The sequence below is a fragment of the Apodemus sylvaticus genome, chromosome 10 (genome assembly GCF_947179515.1).
Source record: "Apodemus sylvaticus chromosome 10, mApoSyl1.1, whole genome shotgun sequence".
NCBI classification, from domain to species: Eukaryota; Metazoa; Chordata; class Mammalia; order Rodentia; family Muridae; genus Apodemus; species Apodemus sylvaticus.
The window spans coordinates 55,631,710-55,645,299 of NC_067481.1; the positions used below are offsets into that span (position 1 = coordinate 55,631,710).

General features: G+C 43.1%; 1 protein-coding gene across 5 annotated transcripts in view; it reads left to right on the plus strand.

Moving 5' to 3' along the window:
• Ndel1 (nudE neurodevelopment protein 1 like 1) overlaps positions 1-13,590 on the plus strand; it is a 49,556-nt gene that overhangs the window by 16,267 nt on the left and 19,699 nt on the right. The window contains exons 1-4 of one of the 5 annotated variants that reach the window (XM_052196908.1): positions 3,274-3,458; positions 4,316-4,349; positions 11,191-11,288; positions 12,762-12,915. In XM_052196908.1, coding sequence (XP_052052868.1) covers positions 11,203-11,288; positions 12,762-12,915 — 240 coding nt within the window. In that variant the 5' untranslated portion in view covers positions 3,274-3,458; positions 4,316-4,349; positions 11,191-11,202. Of the gene's footprint in view, positions 1-3,273; positions 3,459-4,315; positions 4,350-6,393; positions 6,476-11,190; positions 11,289-12,761; positions 12,916-13,590 lie in introns of those variants that run through there. The other 4 variants (XM_052196907.1, XM_052196910.1, XM_052196906.1 and 1 more) reach the window with 4 other exon arrangements.

Sequence of the window (13,590 nt, forward strand, 5' to 3'; positions counted from 1 at the left end):
ATTGCCGTGAAGAGACACCATGACCAAGAAAACTTGCAGAAGGAAACATTTAATTGGGGGGCTTGCTTATAATTTCAGAGGGCTAGTCTATGATTATCATGGCGGGAAGCATGCCTGCAGGCAGGCGTGGCCATGGGGCAGCTGAGAGCTTACATCTTGATCCACAGGCAGGAGGCAGAGAGAAAGATTAAGACTGGGTCTGGCATGTGCTTTTGAAACTCCAAAGCCTACTCCTGATGACACATCTCCTTCAAGAAGCCCATGCCTTGTAATCCTCCCTAAACAGTCCACCAACTGGGAAACAAACATTTAAAGATAGGCACTCACGGGGACATTCTCACTTAGACAACCACAGGGGACACAGAGGTGCATCTGGTTAGGCTCAGGTGAACTTCAGGCTGCAGACTGCCAGGGTGGGTTGGAGCGGCTGTGTGGGCTCTGATCCTTCATGGCAACAGTAGCATGGAGACAAATCAAGTTTAGAAGCAGGGATGCTCTGTATCCAGTGGGATTTTAGTGATATTATTCTGAAACCAATGTAGAGACTGCTAGGGTGGAACAAGAAGTCATTCACAGGACGGAGCTTGGGGTGGAGATGAATAGGAGGCAATAGATAAACAAGTAAGCAGGAGGCTTTGGACTGGGGCAAATGCAGGCAGAATGAATGAACTTGAGTTTGTAAGGGGAAAGTCAAGAGAGCGTGGTGACCATACCGGCCAGTGTTGGGGCTCATTAGGGAGATTCGATGAAAAGTTTGTGTTTCCATGGCTAGAACATAGCACAGCAAAAGCACATAAATCATTCTAGAGAATTCAGCTGAAGCAAAAGGAAGATCTGTCGGGGTTCAGGATGGAGGATGAGGCAGGTCATTAGCAACCAGCTAATCACTGAGTATTCCTCACTCAATTTGATCTCTACCCTTAAGGATCAGTAGAACCACATCGATTAAAGGAGTCTAGAAAATTAGACTGAATGAAGTAGTCTCTGTGGGTGTGGTGCTTTGTCCTTTAAGTCCCGGTGTTCTTATGTAGTGCTTATGTAGGCTGGCCTCGAACTTTCCAGTATTACAGGCACGCACCTGCACACCCAGTGAGCCTTTGATTTTTGCGGTGTCTTATTTACCTGATCCGTAAGTTAAATATGTTCCATCTTCTCAGAGTTTCTGTAGCAGGTTTATATGCACTGCCTTACTGTGCTGGCTAGTCTTGTGTCAACTTGACACACAAACTAGAGTTATCTGAAAGGAGGGAACCTAAATTGAGAAAATGCGTCATTAGATCCAGCTGTAAAGAATTTCTTAATTAGGGATCGGTAGAGGATTGTGTAAGGAAGCAGGCCAGGAAGCAGTGCTCCCTTCTCTTCCCCAATCCCCCATGATCTCTGCATCATCTTCTGCATCCAGGTTCCTGCCCGGTTTTGACTTCCTGTCCTGACTTCTTTGGTGTTGAACAGTGATATGGAAGTGGAAGCTGAATAAGCCCTTTCCCCAACAACATGCTTTTTGGTCATGGTGTTTCATTGCAGCAGAACCTTAGCGAAAACAATTTCCTCTTTTGAGTATGCGATGTGCCAAAGTCCAGCATTCTCACTAGCTGGGGTTTGGACTTAGAACTCTCTTTTGGTAGCTGATCGCCCTTTACCCATTGGAAGGGTGGAACTTGATCTGTTTCTTGGATTTTGTAGCAGGGAAGATGTTGGGGTATTTACATGTGTTCTCAGCAATTGGTACATTGAACTTTCTGGGTCAGTCCAAAAAGGACCTTATACTGGAACCTATGGAAAGTGCTCTGGAATGCTTTATCAAGTTAGAAGGGTACGGCAGTCCTCACCTTTTCTACTCTTACAAAGCTGGTTTTATAACTTGTGCTTCCTTTTGAGACTGTCTTCTTCTTTACTGATTTATTTCCCTTAGATTTGGCTTATCGGAAGGAGGTGGGGCAGTTTGCTGACTTTTATCCTACTCCAGCCCCTGGGCTAATGAAGAAGATCAGAGCAGGGCCTTTGGCTTTTGAGGGCTCTGCCAAGCTAAGCCCAGTCATTAAGAAGGGGATGATGCCAGTCCTAGAGCCAGAGCAAATGGGAGGGGCAGCAGTCTGGGAGATGATGTCAATGTTTTCTGAAGGGCCTGGCCAGCCATTAGGTGACTCAGTGTGTTTCTTAGCACCTCAGCCAGGAGGCAGGACAGAAGCTGCAGCCTTTATCTTTTCCTGTTTGGGTGGGACTGTTCCAGTCTTGGCACCAGGTCTAGAGGAAGGCCTTCATTAATCACTTCCCAGCCTGAAATCTGATTAGACTGAGCAATTTCAGGTAGGGAAGCCAGACTGACTTTCAAAGCTGTTCCAGGCCACTGGCCTGGAAAGCAGACCTGTTTTGAGTCTTACTTTTCAATATAGGTCTAATGATTCCAGCCTCAAATGTTGTTGATGCTTAACAGTAGTATATGGAAACTACTTTAGCCCCATGGTCTAGCCTATGCTTCCCTTCTTGTCAGCCTAGTAGTGGATAATAGTATAGCTTCTGAGTTTGAATTCCTGCTGTAGTTGAGTGAACTTGGGGAACTTCATCTTGCTGTTTCTTATTTGTAAATGAGAGTGACATGGTATTACTGTGACAATGTAATGCAGATCAGTGACTGGTACAACTACAGGCGCAACAAACCACACTGTGAACTCATAATCATTTTTTAAAACCCTATATCCCTCATAGTGTAGATCAAGGTGCTTTAGACCCCACTAATCTTCCTCTGCTCATCAGTTTGGGTTCTCCTTAAAAATGCATGTTGCACCTTCTTTGTTTATAGTCACCTTTCCCAAAAGTATATGTGAACTCACCTTGTCTTTCTTAAGCTCAACATGTCTTTCGTTATGTTGTTTTGTCTCCAAACTTCAAAACCAATCCCAACAGTACTGAAATAAGAATTACACTGAGCAGGAGACAGCTAAGGTTCCTAAAATTGTTCCCCAATTGCTTTTTTTAAATTTAAGGTTCTACTCCCGGGACTGTTGAGCATTTTTCCTGTCTTCTTCTTGAGCTAGTACTCTTTCTACACTGGTTTCCCTTCTTAGCCAAGGAAACTACTCACGTCAATAGCACAGCTTCCGGAAACCCACCTCTTTCTGGGGTCCGGGGCTGCGCCTGCGCAGGATGGTGTCGCAGGCCTGACGTCAGCACGCAGGGCCTGGGTCCGCTTCATGTGACGCTTGCCTCCCACTGCTCCTCCCCGTATGCCAACCTGCTTCTGCGCATGCTCTCGGCTCCGCCCCCGTGCGTCACAGAATGGCCTCCGACACCCTGGGAGCCCCTGACGTGTCGGGGAGGAGCCCTGTGCGGGGGTACGCGGAGTGGAGCTCAGGGCTGCGGAAGGGAGCAGAGCTGAGCGGCTGGGCGGGCCTGGCCAGGCCAGCAGAGCAGAGACTTCGGCCGAGCGGCGGCGAACATGCGCTTTTGACACATTGGCGGTGAGCTCCCGTGCGAGGCAGCCTCTGGGGTCGAGCCGGGCGGGCAGTGCCGAGGCCTGCCCCTGGGGAGCCTGCCTGATCGCGGGGCTGTGGCTCAGGGCCCGTTGGGCCAGACCGGGTTTGGGTTCTGGGGCTGCCGGAACGGAGACAACTGTTCCAACCGCTCTGTCCGCTCCTTACTGTCGGAGGTGTGGCCCAGCCGCGGCACCTGCAGGAGAGCGAGTCCGGGGCTTCCAGAGGAGGGACGGAGGCCGGGACGTGGCACCGGGGGCTAAGGCGCTGACGGCTCGAGGAGTGACCCGGTTGGGGTGGCAGCGGCGCGCCCAGCTTCTCGCTCCACCCATCCTGGATTCCCTGGAGCTCCCAGGGTGGTTAGGAGCAGGGCTTGATCTTGATTTCGCAGCACCCCATATGCGTGAGGGGAGAGCGGGAGCAGCCCGCGTTGGCAGAGACTAGCAATCTCGTGACTGCCTGCCTGCCCCAAACTGCTAATCGTCTGCTTTGGAGTTGGGGAAAGTATCACCAACCGGCCCCGGGTCCTTGTGTTCGCTTATTTTACTCTGGGAGACGGTGAGGTGACTAATCCTTTAAGTTTAAGGCTAGAGAGGGTTCTTTTCATTATTAGGACTCATTCCTGTAGCGTTTGTAAACATTTTAGAACATATGTTGTTTGCACTTGTGAGAGATTTGTTGTTTGCACTTTTTTACTGGATGGGGAAATTGAACCTAGGTACAGGGGGTTGGGGCAATTGAGTGATTTTTATTTGGGTTCCACTAACTGGTGAGAAGCTTAGCTTGGATTATAATGTACCTTTCTAAGCTCAGGGTTCTGGTTTCTGTTTTTATACCTTCTTCAGCCAGAGAGAGGACTGAACATTGGACTTGTCAAAGGTAATACCAGAAGTTACTAGATGACTTATTTATTTTCGAGTAAATTGACCCCCCAAAAAGTTCAGTTATTAGAAAAATCTTACCCTGAAGGTTGCTCATGACTAGCTGATTATTAGTCTGAAAATTATGTTGTTTTCACTGTCCTTAAGTGATAGGGTAGTGTCTGCCAAATCAGAAAGTCGATAGGGCAAAGCTCATCATTAAGTTGAGGAGTCAAAAGAGGCCAAAGGGCACCCAGTTGGGGATATCTTTTCTGAATTGTTAAAATCTTTACTTAGAGTAGGAATGCATAAAAGAACAAAGAAAACCGTTAGCCCCGGTTAGAGATGGACCTAATTTTAGTCGAAGTTCCTAAATCTGCAGTACCTTTGTTTTGAATGAGATAAATTGAAGTTGGATACAGAGCATTTGAAATAAAAAATAGACCCGAATATGCTTTCATGGGACCAACAGAATTTCATTTCATTTGTATTTTAAACCATGCTAAAATAAACTTGAGGATTGAAGACTTAAGTTAAAATTACTTTCTAGGCACTTCATAAGGGATAAAAATAAGACCTGTTTCATTCTACGTATATGGTAATAGTCTAGCATGTAAAATTAATTTTCTTAGTGCTGTACAGAGTATCATTGCCAATAAGATATGTTAGATGATAACTGTTTAAAGTTTAATTGAGTTAATTGTCAGTTGTTCACATCTAAAGGTCATACAGAGTGTGATAATGTCTGGTGCAGAAGTTGTAATTTAGACTCATACTCCACATGAGACCTAGAATTAAGGAAGATGGAGAGGAACAGAGGGTACTTGTCTACGTGTGTTGCAGCTTCAGAAGATTGTAGATATGCCATTTGAGCACTTTTTAAAAGCAGTGAAAGATTTGACATTGGCTAACTTTCCCCACTTACGTAATTTCAAGTGACAGTGAGCACATCCTCTCAGTGTACCTGGAGGCAAACTCCACACACACAGTTTTGAGATCACCTGCAAAGGTAGCACATTTGTTATTTAAACCTGGCTTTTAGAAGGATGAAGTTGATGAATAGGTGTAGTGGGATAAGGCTGGGTACTGCCAGGCAAGAAGCAACAAATACAAAGTGTGACTGACGAGAGGGTAAGAACTCCGCTTGTTGTAATCTAGCACATAAAGCTTATTCCAGGAGAGATGTGTTAGAGATCCTTTTGTAATGAAAGGATTTGAGGAATCCTCTGTGTTTTTAAATTTGAAAGTCTGTTTACTCTAACTTTAAAGGTTCACTTCTGGCCTACTAGTTTCTCACAACTGAGTTAACATATATGTGGCTTTTATGCATCAGGCTCTGTTACAAGTGCTGTGCCAATAGGAATTCACTTCATCTTCAACACACAGCTAACTTTCCTATTTTATAGGTGAGAAAGTGAGGCACTGAGCAGCTGAGTAGCTCGCCCCGCTCCTCCAGCAGGGCAGGGTTAGCCTGAGCTTTAAGCACTTTGCATGCTGATTCTTCTGGCTTAATTAATGTTCTTTTAAAAACTTGTTTCTGTGTGTGAGTGTGTGCTCACATGTGGTATGTGTGAAATGTTGGTGGCTGCAGAGGCCAGAAGAGCTAGAGGTAGAGAGAGGGAGTTACCCTGTGTCGGTGCAGGGAGCCATTTTCCAGCCCTCTGCAAGAGCCGCTGAGCCACCGAACCACCCTCAGTCCCCTCTCATTTGTTCTTTTAAAAAGCAGATATAGTTATTATATTTAATTTTGTGTAAGTATGTGTCTACATGTGGGTATGTTCATGTGAATTCAGTGTCCAGAGAGACAGAAGGTGTATGTATGTATGTATGTATGTATGTGTATGTGTATGTGTATGGTTATGGTTGTGAGCCCGCCTGATGTTGGTGCTGGCCCTCAGGAAGAGCAGCAAGTGTTCTTAACCTCAGTGCCATCTCTATTCCCATAATTTTTTTAAACTTTTTTTTTCTTTTTTGAAAGTCTCACGGTAGCCTAGGCTGGGCCTCCAACGTGCCATGTAGCCAAGGACGACCTTGAACTTCTGATCCTGTTTTCTCTACTTAAGGCTGGGATTACAGATGTGCTACACTACACTGGTGTGTGCAGTGCTGGGGATTGAACCCAGGGCTTCGTGCATGCTATGCTAGGCAAGTACTTTATCAGCTGAATCACTTCCTTAGCCTCTTCTGAATTATTCCTGATTAAATGTTGTTTTCTTCTAGATTTTTTTTCCTTTTTTCTTTTCTTTCGTGTGTGTGTGTGTGTGTGTGTGTGTGTGTGTGTGTGTGTGTGTGTGTATGTAATATAGGGTCTTGCTGTGTAGCTTCTGACTGACATAGAATTGATAGAACTGGCTATGTAAGTGAGCCTGGCCTGATGTGTGTTGGTCCTCCTGCCTCTCCTGGTCCTCTTACCTCTGTCTCTTCAGTACTGGGGTCACACCAGAGCTTGTTCTCTGGTTTCCACATACATATGCACACATACATGCAAATCTGCACACAATACACACACACACCTACCCCTCTTCATGAACATATACACAGAAGCACACAAAATAATATAAAATATAGAGCTTAAGGCAATTATTCTGGATTCCATATTTTAAAGAGCTAGAAGGATTTTCAAAGTTTTCACTAGAGAGAATTGATCATCAATGGAGGAGGTAAATATAAGTAGTGTGTAGTATATTTATATATTGAACATTACGTGGCACTCTATTAATACATGTAGCTTTTTATGGGTTTTTTTGGTGTGTAAATTAAAAAACACGAAAAAAAAATCTCAACTTAAGAACCAAAAGCTGGAGACAAATGCATAGTTTACAGCATATATTGTTTCCCAGGGACCATTGCTGAGCTAAGAGAGCGGTGGGTCCTTTGACATTGTAAAATCAGAGTCCTAGGAATAAAAGCCACCTCTCCCTTCACACAGAAAAGTGAGTGGACAAACTTACAAATAAAACTGATTCTGACCTTACTTGTAGAAGAATTGGTTCCACATTCAAACACCACACATTAAACTAAATGTTAGCTGTCCGGGGAGCCACTAACAGCCTAGATATTCCCATAAGGACACTGGCCTATGGCATACATGATCAACAACAATATCAAATGGTGCAGAGTAAAACATTATATAAAACTTAAAAGATGAAGTCCCTGCTGATGAATAAAATGTCAGTAATCAAAAGCAGCACTGGTTCAGCCACACACGTAATCTAAGAATAGTCTAAAGTTCAACACAAAATATTTAGGGGCCTGAAATGGCTGCTGAATCGGGTAAAATAATCCGCTTGGGGAAGAGCAAGGCTAAGATACTGTCATCAGAGTCTACCAAGATCAGACAGGATGTAAACTGAAGAACACAGGCTTGTTTACCAAATCCTAGAAGCTCACAGCAGAGCAACATATAAAACTCAGAATACATTCAAGAGTGAAAATAGAAAGCTCATTGATGGCTGTAGTCAATGGACTTAGCTCAGTTTAAAATAATATATAATCTGTTGAGTTAAGTTCAGATTTGGGGGCTGGAGAGATGGCTCAGTGGTTAAATGCACCGATTACTCTTCAGAAGATCTGGGTTCAATTCCCTGCCCCTACATGCCATCTCATGACCATTTGTAACTTCAGTTCCAGGTGATCTGATGTTTGTCCTCTTTTGGCCTCCACAGGCATTACACTCATACACAGATCAAAAAAATCCATACATAGGAAATTACATAGGAAATAAATAAAATTAAAGCTCAAAAAAATGATGAAAAAATAGATTTCAAGTCACGAGTTAAAAGTTTTATGTATAGATGAAGACAGTCTTAAATTGTCTCACCTCAGAGGTAGGTAGGTAGGTAGGTAGGTAGGTGCAGGTAGGTGTGTGTGTGTATGTATCTGAGTGTGAGTGTGATTCGGGAGAGGAAGGAGTGTGTTAGAGTACAAAGTTTGTAAGGACATTGCAGTTTCTTAAACAGCCTTGTAGTCACAGTACCTACTTTGTGTGATTCCCCGATCCCCCCCCCTCTTTTTTTTTCAGAGCCATCTCTATATTTGAGCCACTCTGGGCTATCGGCCTGGGCCTTGTCCCAGGACTTCATTGCAGTCTTGAGTTGCAGCTGCTATGTTCTTCATACTGTGCTTTCCAGGTCATTTATTTCAACTGATTTGTAAGAATTTATAAATAAGACAGATTTTGCCCTCAAGGAACTAACAAGAGAGGCTTAACCATTCATTTCTTTTCACTGGTTTCTTTGGAAGACAATGTTAGTAGCAGAGGAGCTTTGTTATATTATAACATTCTAAAAAATAGAATTAAAAACATAACTTATTGACTTTTTAGAAATTGAATATTTGAGCTGTCCATTGACACATGGTTGCCAGCTTTCAAATTATCTAAATTTGGGGGCAGGGTTTGATTTATTTATTTCGATAATAGGGAAGGAACCCAGGCCTTACACATGCTAATTAAATGCTCTACCACAGACCTATGCCTCCAGCTCTTGGTTTTTAACTATTTTGTGTATATGGGTATTTTGCCTGCATGTATGTGTGTATACCACTTGCTTGCCTGGTGCCCACAGAGAACAAAAGAGGCCGTCAGATCCCCTGGAGCTGGAATTGCAGATGGTTGTGAGCTGCCATATGAATGCTGGGAATGGAATCCTGGTCTGTGGAAGAGCAGCCACTGCTCTTACTGCCGAGCATTCGCATGGCCTTTACTGTATAGATGGTTTTCAGGACACTTTGGGAGAAGATCTTACATAGAGCATTAGAGAACACACAGGGGTTATTGCTTCAACTCTAGATGCTATCAAATATTCCCTGTGAGTCTGTCTTTATCTGGGTTGTTAAAATCTACTCCTTTCCTAAGGAGACTTCAGGATTAACCATGAAGAGTTAGTGATGCCACAGGGTGATTGATGCCTGTACTTTGGATCTTTTGAAATAATGAGTACCTCTGGCTGCTGAAGAGCCCATTCTCACCTGCCATATGTCAAGCAGTAACCTCTGCATTTGGGCAAGGGAAGTGGGAATTTCTGGGACTTTGACAATGGGACAGAATTACAGGACAAACCAGTATTAATCAGTACACATACTTGAAATACTTAGTCACCCAGTGTAGTCCATAGGTTTATTAGATGAAACAAATGAAAACTGAAGCCCTAAGAGAGTCAGCAGTTTGTATAAGTAATTTAACGGCAGGATTGGAACCCTAGAACTTAGCCTCAACAGGACTCCTAGCCTGTGCGGTTAACATATTAAAGTGCTTTCATTCTGTAAGGACATCTCTAAGAATAGAGCAATACAAATCTGTGCTAGTGTAGGTGTAATCAAATTAGAAGATGGTGTATTTGCTCAATAAATACATGATGCCTAGTGCTTAATAATATCTTAGTTTTTGGTGAAGGACTGCAGCTTTGGGTGCATTCTCTGAGCAATCTGTTCTATTCAGTGCTATGGAGGGATGCAGTGTGTGACAAGAATCTAGCTCTTTCAAACAGCGTTCATAGTAATTGGCAGTTTCAGATAACTGGAAGATTTACTAATTAGATGTCATGGTAACAATAGATAGTATGATTAGCAAAGATTTGGTTAAGGAAACATTGGCACCGTGCCTCAAAAGAATTAAACTCAATATATCAAGTTATGATTAGATCTCCACCAAATGTTCTCTTGCCTCTCTTATACACACCTGAATCTGGAGTTCTTTCCGCTTCCAAGGCATTTTTTTTTTTTTTTTTTGGTTTTTTTTTGAGACAGGGTTTCTCTGTGTAGCCCTGGCTGTCCTGGAACTCGCTCTGTAGACCAGGCTAGCCTTGAACTCAGAAATCCGCCTGCCTCTGCCTCCCAAGTGCTGGGATTACAGGCGTGCGCCACCACCGCCCGGCTGGCATTTTTAAGATTGTTCTTCATTCCTTACTGGCCAGCACACTGTGGTTTAATTAAGTAGATGTTACTGTGTCTCTTTTGTTGTGTGGGTGTGGTGCTTTAACAGAAGTTAAGCAGGAAGAGCTGGTTGTGGGAAGAATGTGGCAGGAATCTGGAGTGGGCAAGTCATCCTGGTGCCTGTATCTGTTCTATGATTGATTGGGAGTTCTAGCCAGTTGAAATGGCAAAAGCAAGTAACTAGATCCCTCCTCTGTGAGATACAAAGGTCATTGCAGTGGGAGACGAGTGAACTTGGAGTAAACTTGGATTGAAGGATGACTGAGGGTGTTTTCAGAAGTGTGATCTGAGAATGTGGGTCTTGCCTGATGTGATAGTCTCACTTGGTATGACGGCTCTAGGCAGCCTGCTTGTTTGTGTCCCTCCCTGTGTTCCTCTGTCCTTTCCTCCCCACTTTCTTTGAGATAGGGTATCATGTAACCCAGGCTGGCCTTGAACTTTGTGTTGCTGAAAGTTTCTGTGACCCCACCCCCTCCAACTCTCAGTGCTGAGATTGCAGGTGGTACCAGGGGTCAGACCCTAGGCAGGCATTTTAGCAACCAAGCCACATCCTCAGACCCCTCATGGGTGTTTTAAAGCAATTATACAAAAGGAAACTGTGTAGAATGGTTAAAGTTTGATGTTTGTTTCTGTCACTGGATTCCCAGAAGATCAGTTGGTCATAAACTAGCTGCTGGATCCATATATAGGTTAATTCTGTGGTCAAATAATCTAGCACCCAGTGCTATAGCTGAAAATGCTTCCTTGCCTTTGTATCAAAGGACCCTGTTATCTCCTGTCATGACCTCATCCACAATGTTGGTTGTCCCCAAATGAAGTAATATGTGCCTAAGTTACAGGAAAGTGCCAGCGACTTCCAGGACCTTTGAAACTACCAAGTGCTGTGCCACACTCCCATTCACATCCTGGTTCTGTCTTTACTATCACAGGCTTTCTTGATCATGGATGGTGAAGATATACCGGATTTTTCAAGTTTAAAGGAAGAAACTGCTTATTGGAAGGAACTTTCCTTGAAGTATAAGCAAAGGTAGTGTTTGAAACATTAAAATAGGGGCAGGATTTGGAATATACTGTATAGCTTGCACATGTTTTTCCTTTTGGAGCATAATGCTAAATTTAGAGTTTCAGATTTAGGACTGTGATTCCGTAGTAAAACATGTTTGTATTTAAATAGTATAAAACTACCACCGGTCTTTCTATTGTTCAACTTGAAATACCAGGGAGCTTTAGTGCCACCTATGACTCCTGATTGCTTGCTTCCTGTAGCTTGTGACTAGGTGGGGTGTCTGGCCTGCTGTGTGTGCACTGGTGCTCTCTCATCATTTGCTCATTTGAGGTGCTTAAAACAGACTTCAGTCTTTTCAGGTGTGCATTATTATTAGCGTTGGGAGGCAGCTGAGCTTCTAAGCTATGGAGTATTTTAGAAAATTTATTATTTTACTTAGTTGGGAAGAAAATAGCTCTTTGGCCTCAATGAATCTTAATGAATCTTTTTTCTTACACTTTTTTTTTTTTGAGATTGGTTTTTATCTTATGTGTATGGGTGTTTACCTGCATGTACCTTGTGCATGCCTGATGACCATACAGACCAGAAGAGGGCATTAGATTCCCTGGGACTGGAGTTAGAGATGGTTGTGAGCTGCCATATGGTTGCTGGGAGTTGAACCCTGGTCCTTCCAAAGAGTAACAAGTACTCTTAGCCACCGAGCCATCTCTCCAGCCTTGAAATCTTACTAAGATACTTACACACTTTTGTCCTTTGGTTGACAGAGTTAACTAAACCTTATGAAATCCCATTGTTCTTTTCCTGTGGCTGTGTCAGGCCAGGGCATGGAGAAATTCTGTGTTCAGCAGAGGTTCTTCATTTCTTCTAATGCTACAGATTTCCTCCAGAGGCTGGGAAGCCTGTGAACCCCTTGTCATAATAGTTTAAATGCAGAAAACTAAGTAATGGAATTATAGAGGAAATCAGTTACTTCAAAAATTGTCTAAATATTAAACTAGTTTGTGACATTATAATAATGTATTAGTGCGCTATGTAAAAAAGATGGAGAAACATAGTAACTTCCTGATTCTGAATCAGTGGTAAGAGTGATGCTTAGCTTTGAACCAGCTGTTGTGATTTTAGAGTATCTGTTGATTTCTGATTAGAATTGAAAAATAATGCTCAATTTAGATTATTTCAGTACAAATACACACTCCTCCTCTTCTCGTTTTATGGAGGAAGAAGCTAAATATTGTAAATATTGTAATTACTGATTGGTATTTTGTGGGAAGCTTATAACTAATTTTCATTGAATCCTGCATATATGTGGAACAAGAAATATAAGACATTTTCTTTACTATTAAATATTTCACAAGAATATTAATTTCAGTCAGAAATTACTGACTTGCTATGTAATGCTGTGAGGTAGTTAACTATTAACTATTACTGACTTGCCATGTAATGCTGTGAGGTAGTTAACTGTTAACGTGTTTCTCTCACTTTGCTTCTGTTCAGCTTCCAGGAAGCTCGGGATGAGCTCGTTGAGTTCCAGGAAGGAAGCAGAGAGTTAGAAGCAGAGTTGGAGGCACAGTTAGTACAGGCTGAGCAAAGAAACAGAGACCTGCAGGCTGATAACCAAAGACTGAAGTACGAAGTGGAGGCGTTAAAGGTAACTGCAGAGGTCCCTTCCCTGAGCCCAGTGCTGTTCAGGTTTTAAAGTGGGGGAGTATAGGGCCAGCGAGGTGACTTCATGAGAAAGGCACTTGCCACTAAGCCTTACAACCTGAGTTTGATTTCTGGGCCCCACATAGTGTAAGAAGAGAACCGTTTTCCTTGGTTGTTTTCTGATCTCTACACATGCTGTAGTAGGAGCACATATATGTAGTACTTGAAGTATAGCTATCTTTTATAAATGAGAACTGCAGTGACCGATGCTCCAGAGTTTAGGACTCCCCATAGGAAATTTATGGTGGTCAGTTTTCTGTCTGCCCTTTACTACATTTTAGTTCCTGTATTTTCTAAAGTTTCTGATTGTTTGGACAAATTAAATGCTTGCTTTATTGTGTACTGCCTTAAAATTATATTTACATGTCATGCATTCCTTCTCTCTCTCTCTCTCTCTCTCTCTCTCTCTTTTCCTCCCTTCCTCCCTCCCTCCCTCTCTCTCTCTCCTTCCCTCCCTCCCTCCATTTTGTATTCATAGCCTCTTGAGTTTTGGAATTTAGTTTGGGTTAGAAATCTTCAAAAAAGAGTTGTCAGGCCCCGGGATGGTTGGTGGTTGGTAGACATGCTTGTCCAGCATGTGCATGGCCCTGGGTTCAGTTCTTCTTACATCCATGACTTG